Consider the following 26,621-nt stretch of genomic DNA (forward strand, 5'->3'; position numbering starts at 1 on the left):
ACCTTTCAACAAAGCGTTACTATCCAGGGGTGGGTGATGGCACTGATGGAAAAAAAGCAAGCTGTGGCTGGCTTTTGCAGGTGGTTGCAAAGTGCAGTGTTATGTGCCTAGTCATCACATCACTTGCTCAGCTGCACAGTCATTGCCCACTTCCTGCTCCCAGCCTTTTGTAGAAGGGGTGGGATACATCTTAATGTCTTGTGGTAACAAAAGTTGTTTGTGGGGAAGGGCAGTTTGGTTCTGAATCTCGAAAAATGCTACAGACAGCCAATTGGCCTTTCATTGGCTTTTCATTGGAAAAGCAGTACAGTTTTGAGCCCTGAATATACTATCCTAAGGGTCTAGAAAAGACAGAGTTTGCACATACATTGACATTTCCTGAGGCAAAGCAGTTAAACTGATGTCAAGGAAGTTCTGAGGGAATATATATACAGGAGAAGTAAAATAAATCAGTAGAGGAACAATGTTAATGTAGGAGGGAGGGAGAAAGCACAGAGATTGGAAGAAGGAGAGTCTTGAAAGATGCTAAAAATACTTAGACTGTCACAGGAAAGAGGCTAGGACTCATAAATGCAGAAGAAGAAGAGATACATGGGAAGGCAACGTGCAGAAATAAATAAATAAAAAAAACAGATAAAAAGACAGAAACAACTGAGGAGAAAGACTAAGAAACATGAAGGAGGGAAAACAGAAACAAAGACATGAATTTTATCTTTGTATCTTGCTTTGTTTACAAATCCTTCTTTTCGGATGGGCACTGGGGCATTGGGGCACTGGAGCCTGGGTAACTGGGTTGACACCTTGGCAGAGGAGCACGGAACAGCAAAGCTGGTGGGAGATGCACCTGAGGAAGAGGATGGCCCAGCTTCAGCACTAGAAGGGAAGTGTGGCAAGGGCAAGATGGTACTGGGAGACCTTCTTCCGCTTTCTTCCTTTCTGCCCTCACCATACCTGATCCCTCAAATATCCTATGAATCCAACGCCAGTTTTATGCTTTGTAGGAAGAAAGAAGAGGTGAGAAAGGAAAGACAGAAATTTTTCAGGGTTGCAAAGCCACGTACAACCTTAGAGGACTTAATTTTGACCCCTAAGTCCAGCTGCTATAACCCAGTGTTGCACCTGAGCTCAGTGGTGCTAACTAGGGGAGATCAAACACTCTGCTGATACAGCTCCATGCTTCCCATCTCTACTTCCACCTCACTTTATGCTGGAGACGTAACCTATGTGATCAACTGCTCCTGCCCTTTTATTCTTAACTCCAATGGCTTAAAAGAATACCCCCTGGCTGGGGATTCTTGTTCCAGTTCAAGGAAATACTTCTTCCCTTCTCTAATTAAGCTCCTTCCATACGCAGAAAGTTGACTCCTTACCTGAGAGAGAGAGATGGCTGTAGGCAACATAAAGCTCATGCATTTCCCATTCGTTTGCTCTATCTCTGCAAGGAAGCTCAGCTCCAAACAAGGCTTCTCTGAATGCTGGCATGAACCCTGCACACCCCTGTGTCCAGGCCAGACCCCATACATTTGAAAGGGACTACATACAGCAGTACAGCCATAGATCTCCAGCTGAGGCTGACTTGGCATTGCAATCAGGAGATGTTGCCAGCAGATATTGCCTGCCAAACTCGTTGGGCAGCTTTGAGAGAAATACTATTAGTATATTGCTAGATACAGGTTTCCCAGTCTTCTGTGGGGAGAAGTCTTCTCCCTGCAGTCTTCTGCAGTGATGGTATTTGCATTGAATTGCAACATGCTGCTATCATCAACAGTTTTTTAAAGGCTGAACTTACCTACAAGAGAGTGGGAAGTTTTTGTAATACAGTATTCGCAAGAACGTGCTCCAGAGCTCAGCCGTTGTGCTCTTCATTTAACCTCTTCAGGCAAGAAGGTAAACAGTTTTTTTTTTTTTAAATAACTTGTGATTTTTGTAGTCTACAGGTTGGTAAAGTAAACATCATGTTTACAGATGGGACAGAGGGGGAGATACCTTTACAGGCTGCAGGCAGCAAAACACACTGCTAAAATTCAGGTGGCTCAAGAGCTCACACAAAGGGAGCTGGTCTTCAGTGGGACGTAGATGGGGAATTTAGGAAACACATGCCCAAATCTGTGAATCTAAAGATTCTTGCCTAAATTTCACAGGCTTTTGAATCTGAAATTTCCCCAGGACTGCTCTGCCCATCCAGAAAGCTTTAACTGCCACAGGACTGATCAGCTCAGTAGCTTATACCAGAGAGCAGATGGTTTCCTGCCTATGTCCCTGGAAGGGCTGAAGGGCAGGCTCTTTCAGAGCACCTCTACCTACTCAAGTAGAAATGGGCTTCACATGAAGTGATGGTGCTGATGACTTGGGCAGATCCACCCATGAAGTGGGAGATACAGGTTAATTTCCCTTCCTTACTCAGGTTTCCGTGGCACAAGAAAAAGCCTTGAAATGTTCACTAGATGAGAGAGAGGGTGTGCAGGTCTTTGGCTGGGTGCTTAGGCGTTTCCCTTGCACCCTGATCCCTGCTGCCAGGGGATTGTTTATGTTCTTAAACAATGACTATATAAAATAGGAAGGGTGGAGTGGTATTCAGATTTTGTTTTGTTAGTGGGGGTGCTAGTCTTCGCTATCAACATATTAGCTCTTGGGTTTGGCAACGATGTTTAGAAGCTTGCTGAGGATCTCATGCAGCTGCACACAGGCATAGCAAATAACATGCCGCTGTACAGCCCGTGACAGGCCAATGTACATCTGTGTCTGTTTATGCAGGAATAATTGTTGTAGAAAGAGGTAGAAAAGATACATCCTGGAGTTACTGATGCAAAATAATAGAAGCAGTCAGAAAAAGCCCTTTTTGGCATAAAAGTAGCAGCCTGAGAAGCTAAGTTGTTTAGAAAATGAACTTGGTAACATTTCCCTTGAAAAGTTATTTTGTACTGAAATGCATTGGGTTTTAACTTAAAACATGTTGCTTTGGAAATGTTTTGTGTCACATAGAGATGATTAGAATTTCTGTGTTGTAGGAAATTTCATTTTTCATATGTGCTGTTTGTCCCTTTCACTCCAAATCAGCACAGAAACACTTGGAAATGTCTTTTTGGATGAATGGGCATGAAAAATAAGAAAGTCACTTCTACCAGTGACAGATTTTTCATGTGAGGAGGCAGTGAGGAGGCATGTGCTCCTTTTCTAGGTTAGACACATGTCATTTCTCCCAATTCTGTCTTCCTTTGTGTATGAGAAATGAATGTATGTTAAAGCAGCTTAATGGGAGGCAGATAGAATAAGTAAAACATGCAATGGGAATTACCATATGGCATCAGGGAAAACAGGTTCCTTCTTGCTTTGCCTTGTATTAAATATAGAATTAACTTAAGAACAAGGCTACAGCTCTCTTAGCCTCCCCACCTTATTTACTGCCTCCTCCTGTTGACTGCATAATATAATCTAATACACCTATTAATTATGATGACTTTGAGCACAGCTTTTTATTCTTTGAGAGTTTTCTGTCTTGATTTCATCTACCCTTAGCTGAAAACAAACTGTAAGGAGAGAACAGGTCATGAATATTTATAGGAAAGGAGTGTTCCTCATTTCACACAGCCGTGGAAGAAGTTTGTCATGTTTCCAAAGTCTCTGGTACGCAGTGGTTTCTTCTGAAGCAAGCTCTTTTCCTGGGTAGCTTCTTGCTAACATGTAACAGCGCCAGCAACCTCCATCTGTCAGACTATGTTAAAAACTACTAAACCATCATGCAAAGCATCTCCCTTCATCAGCTGTAAAGCCCCAACCCTGCTTGCTGTCTCTGCACTATTGCTAATGTTCAGTGCAGACATTTTGGCTAGTGCAGACCGGCAGCTGTGATCTTCCTGGAACAAGTCGTTTGATCTTATACCTTCTCTCCTTACCACTCTTTTAAAAGTAATGTTACCATTTGTTTACCGCCATGCAGGCGTTCTCCAAACTCCACCGTCCTCGCACTAACTCCAAAACTCTCACCGACTGAATGATTACACAGATTACACACGTGGCTTTATGGCATGGAATCATTCATACACTTGTGTCTGCCCCATTTTACATTAAGAAAATTCACTAAATCCTTTCATTCTGCAGTAAGAAAGTTCCTCCACCAGCCCACAGATCCCCTCCCTTGCTTTGGGTTTCCAGGGCAGCTCTCTAAGTAGTTCCCACTCATAAAACCATGGAGTCGGCCGCGGTGTTTGTGCCTGGCCATCACCCTGAGGACAGCTGGCTGCTTTTTCTAAAGGAGTAGCCACCTCCGTATGCCAGGAACTGGCTTTTAAAACCTGTTCCCAGCTGCTGCGCTCTCCCTCCATGCTTGGCAGTCCATCCTCTCCCTGCAGGGTGGGGTGGAGGTGCCTCTTTCCTGCTGAGGAAGTTCATTAACTCTTTTTTTCCCCTTGACTCTTTCTGAGGTTTGGGCACACCTACAATACACCTCATGACCTACATTCGCTGTGAACAATTTCACAGCTCCATTTCAGATCTTTCAAGAGGTGTGGAAGTGGAGCAATACAAACTTCAGCACTAAAGAAGCGCTGAGTTTTGTTTTCAGAATAGTTCTGGATAGTAGGTAATGAAGGTAGAAGAATAAAGAAACAATTATTTAGTGCGATGTCTTTTTCTTGTGGTAAGATGACTGTGTTATTAAAAGGAAAATGAAAGACAAACTTACAAAGACACAAAGAGCAGAGCTAAACAGCTGCTTTCAGAATTAATGAGATATAACTCATATTTAATTTGTTCAGAGAACCTTTTGGGCATTTCTCCTCTGTTTTGCCCATTTGTATTAGGTCTTTCTGTGAAGTACTTCAGGACTTCAGGGTAAAACAAATGTCTCAGTATGAAACATATATGAACTTTTTCTTTCGGCATTGCAGGTTGTTTCCACAGATCATCAGTCAGAAACATGATGAAGCATTGATTATTTCTGTGCTTTTCAAGGGAGTCAAAAGACAAGAAATGTCTGCATTTGCTGCATGTGGCACCTTTGTATGTTCAGCAGCTTGACTTTTCAGCTCTTCCAAGCCACTGCAGCAATCTGTCTTAGGCTAAGTCTGTTTTCCTATAGGCTGAGTTCACTCGCGTTGTCTGGCACTTACTGCAGGCTAAGGAGGTTTGCACAGACAAATGTTGCATCTCAGCTGAGCCTTAGCAACTCTCTATGTCCTGGTAACTTCTGGCACCTGAGCCCCAGCTTCTCATGCAAAGTCCGTGCCTGGCTCATTGGCTGAGCAAGAGGCAGCATGGGCTCTGCATCCTTGAGGACAACACAAGACATTTTGAGTTGTTCTTGGAGTAAAAGCTCTGTGAAAGGCAGGCTCTGTGTGTGAGTGGGGAGCTGTGGCTGTGGTAGAAGAGCTGGGGCCTCAGTGGGTGAATGGGGTGGCAGGGAAGCATTGTCTGGGGAAAGAGTAACACAGATCTAGTCATGTTGTTGAGCAGGAACTTACAGGTGCCTTATCAGGGTTGTTGGGCTGTTGCTTTGTTTGGAAATTTTAATTGTGTATCCTGCCTGAATCTGTGGCTCCTGGAAAACTCATGATGAGCGAAAACGTGTATTTCAAACTGTTCATGTTTCCATATGTAGTTCATTCTCCATGGCTGTTAATGACTCTTATGAAAACATTTAATTACAAGTTATTTTATTTTTATAAACCTGCTGTTTGAACCCTCATACCACAACTCAGCTTACCAGACATGGTTATATGCAGGCGTAGTTTCTGTCAACAAGTTTCTGTCACTAATCGTATGTTGTTACAAGAGGAAAGAGTCGATATACCTGTATACATCAAACCAGTTTGGAGAAGGAAAATTTTAATCTACAGTTGTCTGATTTCGATATCATGACCTGCAATAAGATACACCATGGGAAAACACAGAAAAATGGTCCTTTCTGAGGAATCATATATGTTGTGAGTGTGGGTCCCTTTTCCAGACCCACTGTGCCCTTGCTCCTGCTGTGTAGCATGGACTGACAGATGTGTGCAAGGTTGGCTGTTTCAAGCTCTCAGAATTTAGCAAACTTCTATTATTTAGCAACCAGCTATGGGACAATCTCAGGGCAGACAGATGCTTCACAGTGTGATCTAGCTAGGCAACAAGCTGCCTCAAATTTCTTCTTTCTTTTGTGCTCCTAGTCAGCAGCTGCTTCATGATGGGCTCCCTTTCCAGACCAGTTACTGAATTTTGCCTTGATCTCTACAATAAGCTCAACAGGAATGCAGAGGACACAAACATCATCTTCTCTCCGATAAGCATCTCTGTTGCCCTGGCCCTGGTCCACCTAGGTGCAAAAAACAACACTGCTGCTCAGATAGAGAAAGTAAGTATTAATGAAACATGCCGAGATGCTTTAACATTGCGTGCTGTTCACTTAATGGAAATGTTGGGCATCCTAGCATGGCACATGTGCACGGGTCTCATAGGAAACAAGCACAAATATAAGCACAGGTGTTGCCTTCACAGTTGTGCTTGGTGCACTATGATCCTTGCCATCCGCTTATGTGAGTCACACTGTGCCCCCATGAAGACTCAGGAGCACGGAGCAAGAGCTGAATGAGAGGAGGCCATACACCGCAGTGAGGCACTCCAGCTTTCCCCCAGCCTACTGCTACCATGCCAGCCTTTGCTTCAAAATTATGGACAGGCATTTCTCGTGGTTGCTATGAGAATGCTGAAAGTTTGACTCTGGGTGGGTAGCGGGGAGAGTTGCAGAAACCTGAAGTGATCGCAGCTGGACGGCTGGAAGCATTAGCTCACTTACCACTTATGATATTCAAAAGTCAAAATGTCTCACCTGCAGAGCTCACAGGGACCCAGGTGGGCAGGGAGGGGATGAAGGAGGCCACCCCTCTGATTTCTGTGCCTTTACTCCCTGCAGTGCAAGTTCTGCTTTCTACAGTCTTTCTTCTCTTTTCTTGTTTGTGCCCATGAGCTGTAAAAGACCAATAATCCTAAAACAGAGATTCTTGTCAGTAGCTGGCTCTGTACTGGTAGATCTTCATCTATCATATCCTAACACTGCCATGTGCACAGTCTGACTGCTGGGGCACCTGCAACCAAGGTAGACATGCCCTCCTCAAGAGGTTCCCAGGGTGTGCTGGGTTGACCTTGGCTGGTGGCTGCCAGGTGCCCACCCAGCCACTCTCTCACTCCCCCGTTTCAGCAAGGACAGGGGGAGAAAATAAGGTGAAAAATCTTGTGGATCAAGATAAGGACAGGGAGATCACTCACCAGTTACTGTCGTGGCAAAACAGAACTGACTCATTCTGGAGCTGGCTGGAACCAGCTGTGTTTGACATGGGGGCAGTCCCCTGACCTCTTTGCCCAGAGGCCACCCTTGCAGCCCACTGGCTACCATAAATTTGCCCCATAAACTCAATACACCAGGACTCTTTCTTACTTTAGGAAAGCAGTGGGGTTCCAAGATCCTCAATAAAAAGATTGCATCGATATATGATGTAACATTATTATAATGGAGAAGCTGCTGGAAATGTTTCAGTGAGATATTTGCACATTAGAAAGAAGGACTTGTTTCCATTGAGAGCACTGTGGTATTGATATACTTCCTAAGCTGATGCAAAGATTAAGAATGGTTGCAAAAAGCCAGTTTTGTTGTTTTCAAAGGAAACTATTTTTATGTCTTTGCCTGAGGCAACTTTTTGTTTTGAAATTTAAGATAACTGTAGCAATAAAACTGTAAACACTTTGAGGGATTAAGTGCAAGTTCTTCTTGGTTTGCTAATATAGAAATGTGTATTTGAATATGAATTTATGAACAGTTTAAAGTCTGTCCTTTCAGCCTGACTGAAGCTGAGAAAATATCTTGCATAAATCAATGCCATTTATCCAGGAAAGCATAGCAGATCTTTTAAATAAGGAAAATGTTTTTAGCCCAGTTACAATTTCCATAATTAGGCATCCTCAACTACAGGTGCTCCATGTCAGGAAAGCTGCAGGAGGAATGAGCCTTGGATCTGACCTTGAGAATGCAGCCCCAGAAATGGAGCCAGAACGAAGCCAGGAAGGACAGTCATCCCTCTCACAGGTACGCCCTTGGGTGGGGAGCACAGGAGCCTTTTCTTCACCGCACGGCAGATTACTAGTTACAAAGCACTAGAGTCTACCACTGGAGGGAGTCACGGTCACATGCACAGAGTCTGCCTAATCCACTAGGAAATACCTGATACGAGTTGTTCCCTTATTAAGGGCCAAGTCTTCCACGAAGTCAATGCCAAAGACTGCAGCGATCTCATCTGAAGGAAGATCAGGCTGGATTTAAAAATCAGCACATTAGGAATTAGCCCTATAATGTAATCTAATTAGGATGCAAATTCTCAACCAAAGCTATATAGAGGAATAGTTATAATTGTTGTGTTTATAATATTCCTAGTGTAACAAGGATGAAGACCTTAACCACAAAGCATTCCACGCACTGCTTTTACAACTACAAAACCTTGGTGAAAGCTATGTTTTAACCCTGGCCAACAATCTCTTTATACAACAAGGATTTAAACTCCGGGAGGTAAGTTACCTGTGTCTGCTAACTGCTGTGGCCCTGACCTCAAGCTTCCCTGTAACTGTGAGCCTTGCTATTGCCCCCACTGTGTATTTTGGAGCACTTGATATGCTTCCTGGAGCCGTATCTTCTGGGACTGGTGAAAATGAGACAAAAGTGTTGGCTTTCAATTCTTCTGTTTAAAAAAAACCCCAACACCCTGTGGGTATCAATGGCTATAGAGCAAAAACAAAGCAGGGGTCTGTTCACTTTTGGCATGTCTACACTTAGCCAGAGGTGTGACTGCGGCCAAAAATGGCCTATTCAAGCTGTCTGTAAGCTACTTACTTCTGGGCTTGCAAGTGGCATGACTGGGGCAGCAGTAAGTTTGGCAAGGGCTTATCACCTGAGATGTTATATAGTTTCATGTGTAGAGCTTCTATGCTGAACTTCATGTTCCTTTCTTACTGAATGACAGAGTGGTCTCTAGATTACCTCGTATGGATATCTTGCTAGTCACATCTTTGCTTTGCTGTCAATTATGTCTGTGGAATGATTTGGATACTTAAGCATTCTTGCATCCACTCTAATTTTTTACTTTTATCCAGACCTCAGGTTTGCAATTCTCCATGGGAAGACTCTTTCTTCTGGCTTTCTTTTTACTTATTTAATTTTTTGCCTATGCAATAGAGTAATTGTCTCTTCTTCAAAGATCCTCTGAATAAACTTCAGACAGTTGAGTTTTCCAAAATGAAATTTTGTCTTAGGGAGTCAACAGGTCCCTCACCATTTCTCAAATAGTTCTGAACCATTGATTTATTTCAAAAGGGGGTAAGTGCTTAACAGATTTGACCAATTCATAATCTTTGTTTTGCTTTACAGCAATTTCTAACGTGCACTAAGGAACTGTATGGAGCAATGCCACAGACAGTGGACTTTCAGGGTGCTACTGAAGCTGCCAGAATAAAAATTAACACTTGGGTTGAAAGTCAGACACAAGGTAAAACAAAGCAAAACTGTAACCATATGATCGCTGCCTTCTTCCACTGCTTCAACAAAAGAAAATCCAGGGCATGAAAAGCAAAGACTTGTTCACATTTCTGGGTGTTCAGTCTTATGCTGTTTAAACACTGTCTTCCCATCCACCCTTGAAAAATTAGAGCAAGTTATCAGCTATATTATTTCTGAATTAAAGCTGGGTTTGTTGTCAAATACTTTTATATTCCCACCCTTATGCCTGGCATGATAATTGTAGTAATACCTATAAAGCTTGACCAGACATTTTGCTTCCATGAACAACGCAGACCCAGGACAGCAGGGGGTGGAAGCTGTGAGTTTCATGGTGAAACTAGGAATAACTTGGGGGAAGAGGGAAGACGACTGAGAACCTGGTTATATGTAGAGCGATGCCCACAAAGATGAGAGATGTGACCACCAGTGAGACCCACTGTCGCAAGTGATAATCAATTCCCTTAAGAGGCTAGCAGGGGCCATTGGCTCTTGCTGGTTAGATTAAACATGAAATATGGCATTTTCCTTTAGTTTTGCTAGAGCTGCAGTAGCAGCAGGGTGAAAATTTTCTAAATCTTCTGGCTGAACATAAACCAGAACTTAGTGGGGGACAAGCAAATAGATTTGAAGGTGTCTGTAATTTCTCAGTTGCCCATCTCCTGACCAAACCCGTCCTTGTATTGGCAAAGCGGCCTGTAACTGGTATGGGAAAGAGCTGTTTGGCTCCTAGTAAGAGGTCCAAAGGTTCAGGAGCCACCTAGCACAGGGTTAGGAGCTATCATTGCTCTGGGTGCTCATATGAAGCCTGTGGACCTGGTAACTCTTACTTCAGCCTCTGTGTAGAAAGTCAAAAGCTTCACAACTGGTTAGCTGCTGTGCTTGGTGCAAAGGGAAAGATGCCCTCATGTAAACTGCAATGTGTGGTTAAAGGTGCTGCCTCCTTCCCTGTGGTTAATGTCACCTGGCACATATGCATGGTCACTGACACTAACAGCTGGCTAATTTGGTGAAGCCAGTCCTCCCTGGATGGTAACAGTGCAGAGGAATCTACCATTTGTTTACCTTTATTGTCCATGCCCTTTGAATAAACCAAGAACTGGATTTCTATGTTTCTCCAAAACTAAGTTCACAGGTAAGTAATTAAGTCTCAGTCCAGAGTCTTAATGACAACTAGCAAATACTTCTGTATTCCAAAATTTCCTTTAGGTAAAATCAAGGAACTCTTTGCTCCTGGTGTGATTGACATACATGCATTGCTGGTGCTGGTGAATGTAATCTACTTCAAAGCATCCTGGGAAAACAAGTTTGAGGAACAGAAAACTGTACAGAGAGATTTTAAACTGAACCAGGTACATCTGCATTCTGTAAATCTTAACATTATTTACCCTAGATACTGTGAACAATGAAGAAAGCACAATGTCCAAGGCTCAGCTGCCCTGTGAGCAAGGTGTGAGTGTGTTGGGAACTTAACCTACCTCTCCTGTTAGGAAGAGGTAGCAGGAGGGTTTTTCACAGTAAAGCATAATCTTTACTAAAAAAGCGTGGAAGACTCAGAAGTTGCAGTGCCTCTGAGTTTTGCTTTGGTGACTGGCAAAACGCAAGCGTTAGCCTTGATTGGCACTTTGGAACACAGTAGTCATTACAGATAGTTGTCATGGATGGAAGCAAATCTGAACATCCCTTTTCATCCAGGCTCCAGGGGTCATCCTGGCGCTTATATGTTCAGTACTTTTTAACATTAGCGATGCATTTGAGAAATTAAAACAAACAGACCAAACAAACTAGGCCAGATAGTAACAAACTACAAATACACAGTTACAATTTGAAAAACAAAAAATTTTTATGTGTTATTGTCGTCTATATGTAGTATTTGCAACATTTGAAGGCTTATTCTAAATATATTTTAATATTTGGCCTTTTTTTTTCCTGCCATGGGGATATCGCCAAAGCCATCATTTTTTAAGTAAGGTTATTGTAAATATGGTTGAAAAGTTAGTTCTTTAACAAGCACATTCCTCTAAGTATTGTGTGTGCCATTTAAGCCTAACAGATGTTATCAGAAAAGACTTTCATTTAATTAATTTTTCTCTTCTTTCCATATCTTGTGCCAATATTCCATTAGCTGTCATCCATAACAAAATAAAAAAAAATCTAACAGATTTAGATCTGATCTTAACTTGCAAAGCTTTGTATGGGAAATAGTCTCTTTTGAGTGTTCCTCATAGATCAAAGAAAAAGGATAGAAACCCATATATTTCTAGTTATCATTTGCATTCCATTGTTAAGACACCAGTAAGAAACTGTCATACTGAGTACTTATATTTGTGTCTTTAAATATGGATATTGACAGTGGTCTATAGCTGAGAACATTTGGTGCACTGCTGCAGTAGGAGACACTATGAGATGGGGGGAAGCTGTATAGATTTTTCTTCATGTGCTAATCAATGCTAGCAGGATTTTTTTCTGAAAATATGTCATCTACCAAAATTCTTCTTACACTACTTTAGAAGTTAGCTAAGAAGTTAGCTATCTGGCAAAGGAAACTCGAGTCTTTACACAGCTTTCGAACAACCCCATCACAAAAAAGGCAAGATAACAAGACTAGGAGAGTGTGCCTGAGAAAGGCTCTTTACCTATTTGTTGCTTCCCTTCTTAAAATTCAGCCTGGTAAATGACAGCCTATGCAATGCTATTTCTTCTTTATCCCTGTCCAAGTTAGGACTTGCAACTCCAACCAGCATCAGCCTGTTGGGAGATGTAACACTATTAAGCAACTTCACCATCTGATCAGTTGCAGGGTAATTGTGGTTTGTTTGGGTTTATTTTCAGAGAATTATCCCATTTATTTATGCATGGCAAAGCTGATGTTTTGTGTGTCGCTATAGATGCAACAAAATAAAGAAAAATGTTTAGCCTAGCAACAATTACTGCTGAAACCCTGACTACTGATATTACACCTACAATAACTTTAAATGCTGAGCTGTATTGCTTAAGTGACTGTATAATCTTCTTTTAAATAGAATGAAAAAAAACCTGTACAGATGATGTATCAGAAAGGCACATTTAAATTAGGCTACATTGAGGACATTGGTGCTCAGATCCTTGAACTCCCTTATGCTGAGAAGACACTGAGCATGATCATCCTGCTGCCAGGTGACATGGCTGATGGATCTACCAGTGGGCTGGAGCAGGTAAGGCAGTATATATCACGGTCTATATCATGGTTGTTTGAATTAAGGCTGGGTAAAGATGTAAACTTTTCAAAGCTGCCCACCTATTTTAAGCTCTTTTTTCCCCCATCTTCTAGATTGGAAGCACAATGACCTATGAAAATTTAACGCTGTGGACCTCTTCAGAGCACATGTTTGAGACAAAAGTGGAGGTATACCTCCCCCGATTCAAGCTTGAAGGCACCTTTAACCTCAATGAGGTATTACAAGAGATGGGGATGACTGACATCTTCACTGAATCAAAAGCTGATCTTACTGAAATGTCGTTTGCAAAATCTCTGGTGCTGTCAAATGTGGTCCATAAGACGTACGTGGAAGTCAATGAGGAAGGCACTGTAGCAGCAGCTAGTACAGGAGCTGTCATTGTGAGGAGGTCTCTTCCTCTCACAGAGGTGTTTATGGCTGACCACCCTTTCTTATTCTTTATTAGACACAATCCTACCAATACCATTCTTTTCTTTGGCAAACTCTGCTCACCTTAAAATCAGGGCCATTTTCTAACATTGTGAGAAACACCTGGATGAAAACTGTACCACTTTCTCCCCAGTGATATGTACTGTATCTGCCTTTGTGCTATTCTGCACTATATAAAAAGCTTATGCCAGAAGCAACTTTGACTTTATTTACTTATTTAGATGTGTGCCTACATCTAAAGTGTCATCAGTTGGAAGACTGGTGTGATATGTACTCCTTTCATTGAGCCCTGGATCTTTTTGTGTGAGTTTTTATTAGTAGCATTGGTTTTCATTATAATAATAGTAGGAATATTCAGTCATGGAAAAGGACAGGATTCTGCCCTCCTGGACACCTCTAGAAAGGGAGTTGATACAACACTAATTAGGTATACAGGAGGGCAGGATTTGGACCCTCTTTTTACTGGACTTCTTCTGCATTAATTTTTTGAAATAAAAGCTCACAGAATCTGACACAGAGGTCAGAAGGGACCTCTGGGGGTCATCTGGACCACCTCTCCTGCTCAAGCAGGGCCACCTACAGCTGGTTGCCCAGGACCATGTCCAGATGGCTTTGGGATATCTCTGAGGACAGACACTCCACCATCTCTCTGGACAACCTCCCCTAAGCCTCTCCGAAGTTCTCAAATGACTCCAAAGAGAATTTTGTATGCAGTGTCTGCAGGAACAGGATGCTGGTTTAACATAAGTAACATCTTCCTCAGAAGGATTTTGCATGAGGTTTAACAAATTAATGTTTGCAACGTGCTTTATGACCCATAAAAAGGAAAATATACATTAGCCGTTCGCCATATAATTGAGCGTAAACCACCCTCATGCTCTGCATTCATGGTTACCATAGCTTATGCACCATAAGCTACCTGGGGCCCTTTGGACAAGAAAGTCTAGGAAATAAGAGTGAATGATAGCTGAGTAAGAACAGACAGGAGCAGGACAAAGAGTCAAATAGACAAACTACTCTTGACTGTCTAATCTGAAGGTGCAATACAGTTGCAGCAGTAACTCTTCAGGCTGTGTCCATGTTTCCCTTCTGGAGGATGGCAGCCCAGTTTGCCTATTAGACAATGTTTTTGTTACCTAAAGCCGTCATCATATAGGGTTTGCATTCCCCAGAGGAAGTTCTGAGCACTGCGACCTCAAAAATCAACAATGTTTCTGAAAATGCAGGGACAGCAATTCCTGTGATGGGTGGCAAATACCACAGGGAAAAAAAAACCCTTCCCTTTATTCCCATCTTTTCTCAGAAATGATTATACAGTCCCCAACCCCCAGCGTATCCTTCTTCGGCACTTTTGAGTTAAAACAGGAGTTTCCATGACACTGTGGGTTAGCAGGGGGATGGATCTGCACTTACTACCAATTAAGAATGCAGGAGCTTAGTCCTGAAAATGAAAGAAATAGAGGGGGAAGTTTGCAACAGAAGTCTCTTAGCCCGGGCTAAGGTGGGCAATTCCTGTGGCGCCAGAGCACAGGAGCTGTGAAGATGTGTGGTGAGCCCCGTGTGGTGTAAGAGATGCGGCCAGGCCATTTCTGGTACATGGCATGGCAGCAGTTTTACTACTGCCACAATCTCATGACCTATGAGAAGAAGAAGGAAAAAACCAAACATCTATCCAGCATAGGTTTTCTCCCATTTTCTTTCCCCTTGGCACCAACTCTACTGAAGAGAGCGGCGCTTTCTGCCAATCCCCATCCATGCAAACAAGGTCTCTCCTCACAGCTCTCAGCTTGCCAGGGGAGCAGGCGTCCCCTTTGCAAACAGCAAGGTTCAGATGCATTTGCTGCCCTGCCCCAAGCCCCTGGAGTTGGACTAGGTGGTCTTTAAAGGTGCCCCTCAACCCAAACCCCATTCTGTGGTTCTGTGTCTTGCACACTGGTTAGCTGAATTTTGCTAACCCCACTCAACTCTGGTCGGTTACTGATTTACAGCTGGTCAAACTAGTTTATAGTAACCACGTTGTATCACAAAACAAATGAGTCGGTAAAAAAGGGAAAAGTTATGAGGTATTGTGTCTTAGACCCAAAACATACATGCACATTTTGAAATCTCAAATTCTCCTGACTTTAATATCCTGTGTTATACTTACCGGACTGCGTAGGATCTGCCTTGTTTTCCTACTCCTGTTTGGAATTGGAAGTGGGAGGAACTCAACTGTGATTAGAATAATGGTTATTGGCAAAATATATACCTTTTAAGCTATAAGGTGAAGAAATACTACTCTTCAGTATATGTGGCCTGGGACTGGATTTAGAGACATGATCAGTCTCACTTTCACGGTATCACTTCTAATGTTTGTGTTCAGTCTGAGCAAACTCTGCCTGTGGTTTCCTCTCGGTGGGAGGCAGGCAGCAGCAGTAGAAATTTACACAGCAAGTCTCTGCTGCTCCTTTTGAAACCTGGCACAGTGCATTCGGGTTGCACAGTGTTTCAGCTTTCTTCTCCAAGTTGCAGGGCCATGAATTCTTAGACGATTCATTACTAGCTGTGGCTGCGCTCTCATGTGGTGCTCGTCGTCTCACTGAATTAGGTACTCACTTCTTCCCTGGTATCAGCTGAGGGAAGGGCCACAATTTGGCCCTTAAATCATAAAATCAGTCGGTACTTTATGAGCAGTAAAGTGGAATGCTTACCCCATTGTCATGGTTTAGCCCCAGCCAGCAACTAAGCACCACCCAGCCACTCACTCACTGCCTGTCCCGGTGGGATGGGGAGAGAATTGGAAGAGCAAAGGCAAGAAAACTCAGGGGTTGAGGTAAGAACAGTTTAATAATTAAAACAAAATAGTAATATTAATAATGTTAATGATAATGTTATTAACATATTATTATATTATCAATATATTAATAATTAACATTAACTTAACATTAATATTAACATATTAACATTAATATGTTAATGATAATAATGATGGTGATAATAATAATAATAAAATGAAAAGGAGAATAATGAGAGAAAAAAATGAAACCTGGGTGGGGCGGGGAAAGAAGTGATGCAACTGCTCACCACCCGCCTACAACGCCGCCAGTCTCTGAGCTGTGATTGCGGCTTCCCTCGGCCAACTGCCCCCAGTTAATATACTGGGCATGACATTACATGATATGGAATATCCCTTTGGCCAGTTTGGGTCAGCTGTCCTGGCTGTGCCCCCTCCCAGCTTCTTGTGCACCCGGCAGAGCATGGGAAGCTGGAAAAGCCCTTGACTAGTGTAAGCACTACTTAGCAACACCTAAACCATCAGCGTGTTATCAACATTATTTTGATGCTAAATCCAAAACACAGCACTATACCAGCTACAGTGAAGAAAATTAACTTTATCACAGCTAAAACCATGACAGTCTCCTGCTGCGAGCATCGCGTGTAGACACATTGTAGATCACGTGTAGACACACAGTCTGACACATTGCATGCCATGAGTGCGTGCGGTTTTCCAAAGCTTGATACATTTACAAAAATCAGCTATAGCTTAGAAGTCATTTTAACTATAGTAGTCCTGTTAAACTGTAGCATTTTCCTGAACTATATAGTGTGGGAGCAATAAAGGTATTCAATGCATTTAATTGGTCTGGGTTTTTGAATCCTGATTTGAAAGATGCCTTAGGTACTCAATGCTTTTGAACATCTTGCCATGTGTCTTGTCTTTTGCCTGTTGTATTTCATCCATGAACTAAAAGCACAATGAGGTGTAATTTACCACCACCAGGAACTTAAATGTCTTCCACCTGCATTTGTCTGACTTGCCATTCTCAAAATAATAATGGATGCAAAAGGTGGAGGATTTTTTTTAGTATCACTGGGAAACCTTTCAAAGAAAACTCTTCCCCAAAGCTCTGGTGTTTGACATGTGCCTGAAAAACAACACTCCTTCAAGTCCATAAGATGTTTGGCCTTGGAGGAAGATTGTTCTAAGTCTGTAATCTCTCATCCTGCCAGTTCTACAGCTCCCTGCCTGATGAGTGGGAAATTGTCTTACTGAACAACAGAGGGGTAACCACTGAGGGGAGAGATTTTCTCAATCCAGAATTTCATAATGGAGAAAAGTCCCTCTAAAGTGCCATATTCTCCAAGTCATATTTACAGAATACATTAATGCAATCATCTCATATGTGTACTGGGGTGCACTGAGTGTGATGGGATGGAGTTAACATTCTTCATAGCAGCCTGTATGATGGTCTTTTGGATTTCTGGCTAAAACAATGTTGATAACACTAATATTTTGGCTGTTGCTGAACGGAGCCTGCACAGCATTGAGGCTTTCTCTTTTTCCCACTCTGCCCCTGTCCCCCGCATATAAGTTGGGGGTGGACAAGAAGCTGGGAGGGGACACAGCCAGGACAGCTGACCCAAATTGGCCAAACAGATATTCCGTACCATATACCATCACGTCAGCTATAAAAACCGGGGTAGAGGATGGTGGGGTTTTGTTTGCTTCCAAGGTATCTGTTTCTCAGAGATTGGCTGGGCATTGGCCTGCTTGAATGAGATGGTGAGTGATTGCTTTTTCATTGTTTGTTTTTTTTCCTTCTTTCTTTTATCTGTTAAACTGCCTTTATCTCAGCTCAAATTTTTTTTCCCTTTTGCTCTTCCTGTCCTCTCCCCCATCTGTGGGTACTGGGGGGAGTAAGCAAGTGTCTGTGTGGGCACTTGGCTGCTGGCTGGAGTCAGCCCACAACACAGGGTTCATCTGCAGTTTGCCAAATATGGTAATATAAAGGGAAGTATTTTAAAACTGCAAATAGGTAGCAATATTTTTTTTATTTTTCTTGTGTGGTGTTCATAGGTTTTAATATCCATTTTATAATATAGCACGAAATAGTAAGCTGAAATGTTTTCCTATGCCAAAACCCACTTCATGTAAGGCTTTCAATCATTAAATTTGTATTTACTGATATTCAGTGATAAGAATTGATGTCTAAGTGTATTTGAGCAGTTTACTCAGTTTGCTTCTGCATAGCAAAGCTCATTTTCTGTCTGCACAAGAGTGAGTGAAGTACTGCAATACATATAGGTTTTAGTGAATGTTAGTAACTCCAAAGTTTGGAAACCTGCAGTCCTGGCTGTTGAGATTCACAACTGGGACAGAGAGAATGGAGCTGTACCACCTAAATTAAATTGGGTCTAATTATGATCTCTTCTGCCTATACAGTTTTCTGCACTTACATAGTATGTATTTATAAGCTATTAAAATATCAGTGAACTGATATTGGGAGAGTTATGATAGATTTACACCCATGCCTGAGAACAGAATTCAGACCCAAGTCTCCAGCTGAGTTACTCAGACACCTGTGCATACCAGGAAGAAAAAGGGGCCATCATGAAGTCTCAATTTAGAAATGAAAACACACTGTTGTGTCTCTCCATGCAGCACAAAGGCAGACAAAGGGTGAATATATTTATGGGCACATCCTGTAGCTGGTTTCCAAATACAGGGATAAAAAATGAACCACATCTTAAATATATAGTAAACTGCGGCTCTGTGAATGAAGACATGTAGTTGCAAGCTTTCCCACTCTCAAATGAGAAGGCTCACTGGCAGGATCAGAGCTTTGAAGTCACCCCACAAGCATCTGTTGGCATTCCAGCTCTTGTTTACCTTCTGTTGCTTAGTGCTAAAGTTTACTTTGTATGAGATGGAGGTTTGGGAAAAGGGTCAAATGGTACTTTCCACCAGCAGCAGCAGTGGTTGTGTGTGCTGCAATAACATGGGGACACTGTTCCTCTGGCCCACAAATAGATAATTGTGTGGGAAACGTTGTACCGTGATTTCCCAGACACCCTTAATGTCCCTTCATCAGCATTTTGTAGTTAGCTAGCTGCCTTCATCTGGAACAGTGTAAGACACTTCTGTGTGTGAATAGATTTCACACTGATGTCCTAGGCCAAATGCCAAAGCTATTGGACATCATGATCTGTCAAAGCATTCTTGTTCACATCCAATGAGCATGCAAAACCAAAACAGAAGGGACTATTTTGTGTGTTCTGCATGAAATAATAGTTCATGGAAGCACGTTGCTTTAAAGTCAGCTTTTCTCTAATATCTTATTCTGTGTAGTAAAGGTATATTGTTTTATGATGGCTGTTGGTAAGTGATGCTGGTCACAGGTTCTACATTAGATTATGCATAAATGTTTACAATCAGCTGAGATACAAGTATCTGGTATTGACAAGGTGATGTATCTGGGTTACAGGGAGGCCAGAAATGAAGAAGCTGTCATCTTATCCAGGATAATACGAGAGCAACAACTTTATCAACAATAAAAATCAGTGTGACTGAAAGAAAGCAGGAATAGGGAGAGATGTAGAGAACTTTATTTTCAAGACAGTTTAGTAGTCCGTGGTTACCCCAGGCATGGAGATAGGGAATTTGAATTGCAGAATGGTGAGATGATATATTATATAAATTCCATTGCAGGATGGGAAAAACATACCATTTGCACATCCCCATTATTCTGTGGCCTGAAGAAGAGCCTTTTTACCATGGGAACAAATTCTCTTTTCATACCTCCTCTGGAACTGAATCAGTTTACACTGGCTGAAAATTTGACCCTGTGTTTTCAAATTATACACCTACCAGTTCCTCACGGGGCTTGGCAGCTTGGGAAGGGTATTTCCAAATTTTACTTGGTTTTCAGAAACTCAGTCACTAACAGTATGTGCACAATATTGGCTATCACTTACAGTCCATTCTGGACCATAATACATCTGATTTTGCTAGCTGTAAGGACTGGCAAGAACATCCCCTCACTAATTTTTATGTGAATAACATATTAGACTACCAAGCAACTGCATAATTTTGGCTAGCTATGGAAATCATACCACAAGGATGGTCACAGGAATGAGGAAGAACAATTCTTTTAACATTCAGTCTGATGGCCAAAAGCAATACCTTTCTCCTCAGAACTGTGAAAATTATACAATGCTTTACAGAGTTGAGCAGCCCTGAAGGGCGTTTCAGGTTTCCAAGTCCCTAATTTGTTGAAGTAGCTCAGTAACTAACAATACCCACAGTGTTTTGGGTAGTGTTATTACTGTAGTAATAAGTTCTTGTTCACAAGTACATCTACAATAATTACCTTTTATGACCAGGGAGACATTCCCAAACACTACGTCTTATGCAAAGAATAAATTGACTAATAAGTATTTGCATGACTTGGCCAGTAGCATATGTCAAAGTTTAAATATGCCTGGATGTAACTGTTCTAATTTACAGTCAGGACAATTTAGGACAGAGGTGAGTTAAAACTCTGGGGATAAGGAAGCACTGAAGCATACAGAGGTTTGGAAACTCTTTATCTAGAAGCTTCTAAAAACAGGTTCGACAAACATCTATCAGCTGTAATCTAGACATCTTTGATCTTGCCTTAGGGCAGCAGCTACACTAGACAATCTCAAGGCTCCTTCCAGCCACACATTTCTGTCATTTCCAATGAAAGCTAATTAATGGCTACACAGAGTTGTGAAAGAACAACTGAGATTTACTCAATGTATCTGTCCAGAGTTATCACAAGATCTGTTGGTGGGAATAGACTTTTCATTCCATTTTCATACATGTTACTCTTGGAAACTTCATTTGCCATATGGACAACAGGTTTTATTATCAGCTGCTTCTATACTAAAACTATTGCCCATCCATTGTATTTTCCATGGTTGGGTACCAGAGCCCCAGAGAAGGAGTCAGCACACCACGTAGATTGCAGTCAGTGAGTGAATGCAGATTTTGCAGTAAACCCCTCCCATTTCTTCAGGTACAAAGTGTTTCTAAGCAGTCCTGTGTTCTTTACACCTCAGCTCCAAGAACAATGTGAAAATGAATACCAATCTGTGTTGAATGTGTTGCATTCTCAAAAAAGTTTGGGAATTCTTCACCAAATTTCATTTAAATCAGTAAATTAGCCCTGTATAAATTCTTGTGGTAACCCCCAATTCTCTGAAGATATACTTTGTTCTATGATACTACCTATGCCTCTGTAAGTGATGAAACAATAAATGTTTGTGATGAGAGTTTATCACTCTCCAATGTCCTCAGTAACATTGAATAAAGCTTGAGGATTCTAAGGAGGAATGCTTAAGTGACAAGACCCAAGGAATTTCCTTTTCACGGATGCATAAACATGCCTAACTCCCATTTCTGTCACTTGAAGCATCCCAAAGTCCACCAGAATTATGAGAGGCAACTTTCACTTTGAATTTGTGCTCTGGGTTTTCATAATTTTTTTGGCTGCAGAGTGTCTGGTTTGGAGGATTATCATGGCCTCAGCAATGAAATAATAAGAACCAATGTCAGAGAGACCACTGCAACGTCATCTATTGATTTGCTAGTTGTTGTTGTCTAGTCTAGTTGCCTAGACTGAAGTGCCAAAATCCTGATGTTTCATCTCAGCAGAATTTTCATTCATGCACACATTTCATTGTTAAAAAAATTTAACCAGTCACTACCTTTGTAGAAATTAAGTTCAAACTGAAAATCAATATCTTTTGCACTTTCAAAAACCCCAAATAACAGCTCCATTGCATGAAAATATCTATTATCTTTTTCAGTGGTTAATCAATATGGAAAAACAGCTCCTTTTTTAAAATGCAAAGGAAGATTTCTACTGTCTTCATCACTGCACCCCACGATGCTGGCTGACAAGAAATGTTGTTGAGATGGACAGAGAAGACAGACAGGAACTACTAGAGGCAGAGCTAGGAGAGGAATATTTATTGACGTTCTGTATCTCACGGCTTTAAAAAATGCTGCATTTGTTATTTAGGTAAAGAGACCTGGCTTATAAAATGATTTAAACTGCCACAAAGGAATGATATCCAGAGGTACCATAAATTAGATTAGTCACAAGGCCTGGATCAGCTGGCATTGTAAAATAGGCTCATCATGCAGAAATAGTTGTCTAGCCATAACTCCATACTCTGTGGAAGCCAGTTAAGATGACACATGCAGACAACCTTGCTTAGAAACGTAAGCAAATGTTCCTGTTAGTTATGGCTCATGAGCAAGTGAGAAAGGGTGTGAGCAGAGAAGGTACAACAGGCAGAACTGGCTGCATTGCTGGAGATTTTTTTTTGGATGCTGATAAGTGAATCCAAGATGAAGAATTTTTGGATGCTGTTTTGTGACATGTCTAAATCTCCCTGGAGAGTAAAGGGGTCCATTGCAATCATGGAACGACTTCTGGTGCAGAAAGAAGTTCAGGTGGAAAAAAACAGTGCTGGGCTCACCTCTTCCCCAGCAAGTTGAATGATCAGCATGAGGTGGCCCAAGTCTCTGCAAAGTCGACACTCATCAATTCCTGCACTCTGTTGTCAATAAATTCATTACTGGAGAGTCATCAGACAGCAGTGCAATTTAGGTGATACTTGCTTCTCACTAGGTTCTTGACTCATACAGCCTGAAAATCACAAGAATTAATATCAGACATTGCTCTTGTGGTAGTTCCCAAATGAGCTGAGACCATCAGCAACGTCTCCCACTTCTTCGCCAACTTCAAAAGGTATTCTTCTGTCATGCTGAAGTTGCTGTGGATCACCACAGGTGCTTTGTCACTCTAATTGCTCTGGTGTGATGTGCAAGGCTTGTTATTTTTTGTGATGCTTATGTAGCAGATGTCTGGCAAATAGGGTGGGCCCTCTTGGTCCTTGGCCCAGTGAAAATCACAGCAGTCCTTGTTTTGTTCTTGCTATTCAGCAATACTACTTATCCAATGGTACCTTTACTCACAGGCAACCTCAGACACATCAGGTACCCTGTAATTACCACCTGAGCATCCAGGCTTACTGCAGTGTGTCCACTGGCAGCAAAGAATAATCACAAGGGGCGTGCTGATGGTCTGTTCTGCATACACTGAGTCATTGCTTCTTGCTATGGAATTGTGTTCTGCTGGTTGACATCACTGAGTGGATCTCTTGTTCCTCATTTTTGCCTTCCTATGCTTATCTCATCCATGTAATCAGAACTCTTTGCGATATGTAAATCATATAGAAAAGTCTTCATGCCCTTGGTCCTGGCCCCACGGCCATCAGAAGTGAAGGAAAAGTTTGAGACTTTCAGCCAAAATGACTGCAAACAGGTAAACAGTGCTCAACAAAACTTGTCTTGCTGCATGAAAACCATCTCCCTTCTGTTCTGGGAGATGACTGAATGCTACTCTGACTTAGAGCTGTTGCATCTTGCTGCTCCTACCTGCATACTCTCCCCTCTTATATTCCACAAAATTTTTCCGCCAATTGTGCTATGCCTAGTGCCAAAAATAAGAATGCAGGGAACAGCCCACCACTGCAAGAAAGGAAACAGCATCTACCTGGTTCTGCTCTGCACTTTCCTGTAGCCAACAACATGAGGAAGAGGGTCAGAGGCTGGGTTTTGAAGTGACTGTGTAGAGACCAGCCACTTCCTCAGCAGAAACCAGGAAAGCAAAACAGACACTTCTCTGGGAAGTTTTCTTTCCCCAACATTAACCAAGCAAAACCAGACTCGGTGGCTTTCTTCCCTTCAGGCAACATCTGTGCAGGTCTAACTGTCTTCTCCTCAGGGCTTGAATGATCAGCGCCTTTTAAACTTCTATTTCCTCCAAGAAAAAGATATAAGAAAATTCTAATCAGAAAAAAAATAAACTCATGAGTATCTTATGTCTGATATGAAACTGCCTTCAGAACTTCCTAAATACCAGAGAAGCCTAGTATCTGATTGGGTTCATATATAAGTATATGTTAGTAGTGATAACTAAGTACTTCTTGCAAAACAGTGTTATAAGTGTTTGTGCTTGCATACACGCATGCAAGTACTTGCCCACACACACACCATATCAACCTGAATGTGAAGGAATACAATTTTTTTTCAGGAAAATAACCCCAGCAACATACTACTTATAATTAGGTTGCTCTGTCCTTATGCCTTGCTGAAGCAATGTAAGGCAAGGACCAGACTTCCTCAGAGTCACTGTAAAAATGAGGAGTAATGAGAAGTTCTGGGCTAAACTTAGCTGATACATCAGTGTCTTGTGCAAAGCCTGCCTGGACAAAACTCACTCAGCTTTCTTGTAAACACACCTGCAGAATGCAAGGTTTTGAAAGAAGACTATGTGGACAGGGATAGCTTCTCTATGTTTTGCCCCTTGTGCCACAAATGCCTTCCCCACTTACAGCAAGGGGAGGAATCCCCAGAAGAGGAGCAGGACTCTCATATTTCTGCCTGGAAAACCTAAGGAAGTGCAGATGATGCATGGGGACCCCCTAACTGCAGTCCCTCTGTGGGAAGCATAGCATCCCAGCTGTGCCAGAGCTAGTCTGCACACGTTGCATGGCGGATACAAACGCACCCATTCTGTGCCGGATCACCGCAACAACTGCAGAGTGCTCGGCTGCGGCATGGCCTATGCGTGCACCTGGCACGGTCGTGCTGCGCATGCACCGGGCCTGCTCTTCCAGGATGTCACGCAAATGAAACCAAGCTACCGTTTGTCCAGTCTGTTGGATATTCAACAAACTCTGGAAAAAATGGCTAAATTCCTCTTCTCCATTAAGGACTAAATTTCCAGCTGAGGAAGAAATCAGCTAGGGAAAGCTCCCTGGAAGGCACCTTCAAGTCAGAAGCCTTCAGAAGCATAGAAGTGGAGCAGGCAAAGGGAACTGCCCCGCCTCCACTCTGGAACCACTGCCTCACATCACAATTGGCCAGATAGGTACTTCTGTATTTTTCTTTCCCTTGCTACTGTGCTACCTGCAGAGGTTTTGATAATTAGTTTCTATTATAAAAACATATGTGTTTGCATTCTGGGTGCCATTTCTGACAGCCATACACATCAAATTTTGTAGAGTTTATTTTTTTTACAGGTAAAAAACCTGAAAACTCCTTTGCTTCTAGGTGTTGGCTTTCTTTTTTATAACTAGGTAGAATTTTTTTACATTTCAGTATGCATTTGAAATGGTGACTTCTTTCTGAACTCCTGGGGATAAGGGAAAATTCAGGATTCCACAAAAGGTCCCCTAATTATACTTCTTGTTTGCAACAGACAGGAATGTGATCCGTCATGAATGAAATTATGCTGCCACTGGGAGTGGCAGTGGCTTTATATCCCATTGCTCCAGAAGTCCTGTCATCGAGCTCAACAGTCAAGCTGACACCAACAGTCCTGAGGAGAAGGTAAATATCTCCCATGACATTTAATTCTAACATTTATGCTACAAATGACATAATTATGAAATGTCTATAGACTGATATTTGCATTAGTGACGTACATATCTTCTTAGCGCATATATGCTGTATATAATGTATTTTGAGGAAGTGAGAATATTTTCAAGGTGCTGTGCAATGTGTTGGGATACATTAAAATGCATGGGCTGTGTGATGAAGCTGTGCTTAACTTGCACAATGGCTTTACCAGGTGTGTTTCCAAAAGAAGATTAAAACCAAACCTTTTCCCACTTTTTTTCTGCATTATCCAGATTGGTAATTTATAAGGACATAATCTTTCTACACCATTCCGTATTCTAAAGATTTATATGGATAATTTAATTCTTCTTGTGTAATGGGGGAGAGGTATCTTCCGCATCTGTGGAGAAAGTTATTCAATCTCAGTAAGAATCGAACCAAAGATGACTTAGAATAGTGGAAACTCTAAAATACTGGACTGACTTTCTAAGGGATCGGCATCACTTTACTGGATGAAAACACTTGAAAAAGACTTTCATAAGAAGAATTCTGTCCTAGGTGTAAAATGTGAAGAGTTTTGTGGAACATTCAAGATCATCTGCTAGTAATAGTTGCGATCATAACTGAAATATATTTGGGAAAAGGGGTAAAGCTGCAGATGAAAAATAGGATTTGAATTTTCCAGTAATACACAATGTGCCTTTGTTGAAAATCTTTCTAAGTGAGTCTATCTGTAGTTCAGTTTTCTGTCAAACATTCATTAAGGAACCAGCCTTAGAAGGACACAGTATATGAGGCATAGCTGATTAATACCCACAAAGTTTTTAGAGAGAGACACAGAGAGTGAGGCAAGATCAAGGGGTATAATTAAGAAGTGCTATGCCTAGAGGACTCGAGGCAGGAAAGATCGGGACATAAAGAGAGCTGGGACTGTGGTTAGGACAAGGTTAGTGCTAAGTGACAAACCCATAGCTGTTGTTTGAGCTGGAGAAACAGCTGAACTCAGAATACTGTTTCTGAAAAATGTGTTTCTCCTGCCATTCAGGGTGCTGGTTTTCAGATGAGTTGTTTCAGTCTGAAGTTCACTGTGAAATCCCAGATGTGGTGAGTCAGGAATCTTCCATCAAGTGCTGAACAATTCAGCCATGATACTGCAGAAAACCCTATCGTGCTCTATCAACGCATCTAAGCTTAGCAGGCATAATGATGAGAAGACTAAATCTTTGTTTCCCTTGTTGCAGGCGATCGCAGCGCCACA

The 26,621-nt window shown here is 41.9% G+C and overlaps 1 protein-coding gene across 2 annotated transcripts; it reads left to right on the plus strand.

Annotated features, from left to right (window-relative positions):
- Positions 1 to 6,163: 6,163 nt before the first annotated feature.
- LOC104053482 (serpin B12) lies at positions 6,164 to 13,229 on the plus strand. 2 transcript variants are annotated; one of them, XM_009514927.2, is made up of 7 exons: positions 6,164 to 6,331; positions 7,943 to 8,056; positions 8,402 to 8,533; positions 9,389 to 9,506; positions 10,724 to 10,866; positions 12,538 to 12,708; positions 12,825 to 13,229. In XM_009514927.2, exons 1-7 carry the CDS (start codon positions 6,164 to 6,166, stop codon positions 13,227 to 13,229), a joined length of 1,251 nt encoding a protein of 416 aa, XP_009513222.2. The 2 variants fall into 2 exon arrangements, with proteins under 2 accessions (XP_009513222.2, XP_064299548.1); XM_064443478.1 differs by lacking the exons at positions 6,164 to 6,331; positions 7,943 to 8,056; positions 8,402 to 8,533; positions 9,389 to 9,506; positions 10,724 to 10,866 and having other exon boundaries at positions 12,535 to 12,716; positions 12,833 to 13,229.
- The last annotated feature ends 13,392 nt before the right edge of the window (positions 13,230 to 26,621 follow it).

The sequence above is a fragment of the Phalacrocorax carbo genome, chromosome 2, assembly GCF_963921805.1.
Source record: "Phalacrocorax carbo chromosome 2, bPhaCar2.1, whole genome shotgun sequence".
In the NCBI taxonomy this organism is placed as follows: domain Eukaryota; kingdom Metazoa; phylum Chordata; class Aves; order Suliformes; family Phalacrocoracidae; genus Phalacrocorax; species Phalacrocorax carbo.